Raw genomic sequence first — 4,179 nt, forward strand, 5'->3', positions numbered from 1 at the left:
TGTTATAGAATGCGCCAGACCTTTTTGTTGCAGAGATGTTGTAGAAGGGTGGTTCGGTGGATTGGCACACGCCGGATTATCCGGTGATGGACATGAGATCACCGGAAGCTTCCACCGGACCTTTTCTTGTAGAGAGCAAAAAATTTCAGAATAAATAGTGCTACACTCACCGAAGAGTTCGGTGTTCAGGAGCATAACACATCAGAATATCTGATGTTCACGTTTTCTACATGATGTGCTCTGAAGTGAAGTTTTTTATTTTGCGCTAAGCTAGAGATGTTTTGGAGTGTGGAGAAATATGTTTGCTTGTTTCATAGTGTGTAGGTGAAGGATGCAACTTGGTGGTCGACGGCGGATGATCGGGGCTAAACGGGTGCTTGGTGCTAGACGATAGAGGAGGACATGGTGGAGTCAAGGGTGATCCTAGTTGTACACATGGAGGTCAAGCAAAGCATGAAACGGAGGATGAAGACGGCGTGTTGATAAAGTCAAGCGAAGGGGATGTTGGTGTAAGTGATAAGGTGGTCCGAGGGATCGGGAGCATGAGAGACCTGCCGACCGTCAAGATCTCAAAATGAAGGATACACATCATTATTAGAGTGCTTGCTTCAGGTGCAAGCAAGTGGCGGCTAGTCACGTATTTGAAAAGCGTACTAGAGTTTCATACTTTGGGCTCAAAATTGTGAGAGAACTAGAGTAGTACATAGTACAATCATAAAGCTTGCGTTGAGACGAAGCTAAGTCATGAAGGCATTGAGGCCCTCTGATAAATGGAGAAGAAAATAAAACAAAATACCATCGGTCGTAGGTGGGAGTGTACTACAAGAGAGGAGTATTTTAGAAAACAGCTAGAAAACTTAGGTATCAAGTTTTCTAGACCTATAAATAGAGGTGTAGAGCTATGAGTGAGAAGGTACCAACCATTTGAGCCTTTTGTGCCACCCATATGGGAGCATTGTGCTAGAGTTTTAGAGGAGGGAAGGATGAGTGCTTAGCCTATGTAATAGGTGAGAGTTTTGAGAATAAAATTTTTATAATCCTCCTAAAATATAGATGACCTATTTGAGTAATAAAATATTACATACACTTGAATTCCTCCTTCTAGTTTTCCTCTTTTTGTTCTCTTGCCTTGTATTTTGTGTGCAAATTTTTTCTTTTTGATGTTGATTTTTGTTTTCCTTTTTGAGCTAAAATTTTAACATATTGGGAGGTTATTTTTCTTGATGCTAAAAACATAAAATTCTCATACACATATATATATGGTAGGGTCTTGAATTCTCTTGTATTTAGATCATCATCTTAGAGATCTTCTTCACTTAGTGTTTATCTTTTGATCTTTGAGTGATCTTTTCTCAAGATTCAATCTTTATGTGGGGATGAGTCATGTGTTTGCTATGAAACCTAGTATTCGATTCTAATTATTAGACCCACCTTTTATTGAATCTTCAAGCTTGGTTTTTAATTTTTCTCAGAAACTCTAAACTCTTTGGTCCTATCTCTGGAGTCTCTATACTTTCTAGGTAGATGTAGTTTTGCACTACTGTTTATATTACGTTTTAGTGTGATTCTCTTTTAATATGTTTTAGATAAAAAAATAGAAAAAAACTATCAATTACACATGAAATTTTTAAGACGACTATTTTTTTCCATTTTGGTTTGTCGTCATCGTGGCGTTGCAACGGGAGCACTGGTGCTGCTAAGAGAAAGGCAGAGAGTGTGGGGGCGCCCTTGGGTTCGCCTGGCGCGGCCCGGCCCAACCAGCTTTATTTGGTCACGTGTGGCGCGCGCGAAGGATTTTCCAATTGGTCGCCGAGAGATTTGATACCGGACGACACGATCTTGTCTAGTAGACCGTGAATCTATCAATCGCGACCAAATCTGGGCCCATGCCCTCCCCCCCCCCCCACCCCCCTAAAAAAATAGATCCGCTTCGATATCCGGGGGCGACGGCGACCGGCCGGTGGCTACTCTATTTAGCCACTTCGGTCAGGCTCACGGCACGCACACCCGTTTCACTCGGCAGCTGCGAAGCTGTGTGCGCGCCGGCCATGGAGAAGAGGGCGCACGCGATGCTGTTCCCGTTCCCGTGCTCGGGCCACATCAACCCGACGCTGAAGCTGGCGGAGCTGCTGCACTCGCGCGGGGTGTACGTCACCTTCGTCAACACGGAGCACAACCACGAGCGGCTGCGGCGCACGGGCACGGCCGGAGGGCTGCACGGGCGAGAGGGGTTCCGGTTCGAGGCCGTCCCTGACGGGCTGTCGGAGGAGGACCGGCGCAGCCCGGACAAGACTGTGAAGCTGTACCTGTCGCTCCGGCAGAGCTGCGGCCCGCCGCTGGTGGAGCTGGCGCGGAGGCTCGCGGAGAGCGAGGGCGTGCCGCCGGTCACCTGCGTCGTGCTCAGCGGCCTCGTCAGCTTCGCGCTGGCCGCCGCAGAGGAGATCAGCGTGCCGTCGTTCGTGCTGTGGGGCACCAGTGCGTGCGGATTCGTCTGCACGCTCCGGCTGCGGGAGCTCCGACAGAGGGGCTACACGCCGCTCAAAGGTCTGTCCGTCCGGCCGGCCGTTAATTGCGGGGTGATACTGATTGATCACGTCAAGTTCTTGATTGCAATCCTTGTATGATTGCATGAACGCACTGTGATCGATGCATGCATTCTATGAAAATGATTACGATCCTAATTCCTTGCTACCTGTTTCTTGGCATGGCAATGGCAGACGAGAGCTACCTGACGAACGGGTACCTCGACACGCCGATCGACTGGATCGCCGGGATGCCGCCGGTGCGGCTCGGTGACATCTCCAGCTTCGTCCGGACGCTGGACCCGAAATGCTTTGCGCTGCGCGTGGAGGAGGAGGAGGCCAACAGCTGCGCCAGGGCGCAGGGCCTCATCCTCAACACGTTCGAGGACCTCGAGTCCGACGTCCTCGACGCGCTCAGGGGCGAGTTCCCGCTGGTGTACACCATCGGTCCCCTGGCCGCCGCCATGCACCACCGCGTCGACCGCGCGCAGGGGCAGGGCGCGGCCGGGCTGAGCCTGTGGGAGGAGGACGCGGCCTGCATGGCATGGCTCGACGCGCAGCCGGCGGGGTCGGTCCTGTACGTCAGCTTCGGGAGCCTGGCCGTGCTCTCGCTGGACCAGCTCGCGGAGCTCGCGTGGGGCCTCGCCGCCAGCAACCGCCCGTTCCTCTGGGTCGTCCGCCCGGGCCTCGTTGCGGGCGATCGCGGCGCCGACGCGCTGCCCGGCAAGTTCCTCGCGGAGACCAAGGGCCGGTGTTTCATCGCCGAGTGGTGCGCGCAGGAGCAGGTGCTGCGGCACCGCGCCGTGGGCGGGTTCCTGACGCACAGCGGGTGGAACTCGACGATGGAGAGCATCTGGTCCGGCGTGCCGATGGTCTGCTGGCCCGGGTTCGCCGACCAGTACATCAACTGCCGGTACGTGTGCCGGGAGTGGGGCATCGGGCTGCTCCTGGACGAGCAGCTGCGGCGGGAGCAGGTCACGGCGCATGTCGAGGAGCTCATGGGAGACACCGAGAAGGCCAAGGAGATGAGGCGCAGCGCCGCCAAGTGGAAGGCGTTGACCAAGGCGGCGACGGCGCCCGGCGGGTCGTCGTACGAGAACCTCGATATGCTCGTCGAGGTGCTGCGGCTGCATGAACCGGCTGACGCCGAGCTTGCCGGCGCGGTGACGCACGGTGCCCAGTGACGACATGTCCCACGGTTTGTCGTGCCGTGCTGGTTCGATGCAAGTGTACTGCACCCTTTTGACGTTTCCTCTCGTCTCACAGTTGTCAGCTCTTATCTGATTCCTGGATAAGAGTTCGGTGACAGAAGCGATCGTAACTGGTTTCGTACACGCAGTGTTTCGTTTCAACCAGCTATGCGAATTGTTTGTATCGTAGCAGTTGATTGCTTGTCTCAGCATGAACATTTTTAGTGGACAAATTTGTCTGACTTGTTTGCCGGTGCACTTTTTGAAAAACCATGTGCTGATGTGTGGCGGGGAACGGTACGTTGCTGGCTATTGTTGGCAGGCCACTTGCATGATTTCAGGTGAGCTCTCCTGTCAGCCGGCCAGCAAAAACCTGCAAACCCGTAACCTCCTTTGCTAATCTGTAGAGGCTCGCAGAGTCAGCAGGGGTACTTACATCGTTGCCTCTGCTCAACCAGCTGGGCCAT

General features: G+C 53.3%; 1 protein-coding gene across 1 annotated transcript; it reads left to right on the forward strand.

Moving 5' to 3' along the window:
- The first annotated feature begins 1,959 nt into the window (after positions 1-1,959).
- Positions 1,960-3,945, forward strand: LOC133926516 (UDP-glycosyltransferase 85A5-like). Its single transcript, XM_062372490.1, has 2 exons — positions 1,960-2,544; positions 2,718-3,945. Exons 1-2 carry the CDS (start codon positions 2,049-2,051, stop codon positions 3,704-3,706), a joined length of 1,485 nt encoding a protein of 494 aa, XP_062228474.1. The 5' UTR covers positions 1,960-2,048; the 3' UTR covers positions 3,707-3,945.
- Positions 3,946-4,179: the final 234 nt, after the last annotated feature.

The sequence above is a fragment of the Phragmites australis genome, chromosome 8, assembly GCF_958298935.1.
Source record: "Phragmites australis chromosome 8, lpPhrAust1.1, whole genome shotgun sequence".
Classification (NCBI taxonomy): Eukaryota; Viridiplantae; Streptophyta; class Magnoliopsida; order Poales; family Poaceae; genus Phragmites; species Phragmites australis.

Bases quoted from the DNA above. Each gene is read 5' to 3' on its own strand.
- LOC133926516 (XM_062372490.1), top strand. From the start codon at position 2,049: ATGGAGAAGAGGGCGCACGCGATGCTGTTCCCGTTCCCGTGCTCGGGC. The intron at 2,545-2,717 runs GTCTGTCCGTCC...TGGCAATGGCAG, and splicing joins GGGCTACACGCCGCTCAAAG to ACGAGAGCTACCTGACGAAC.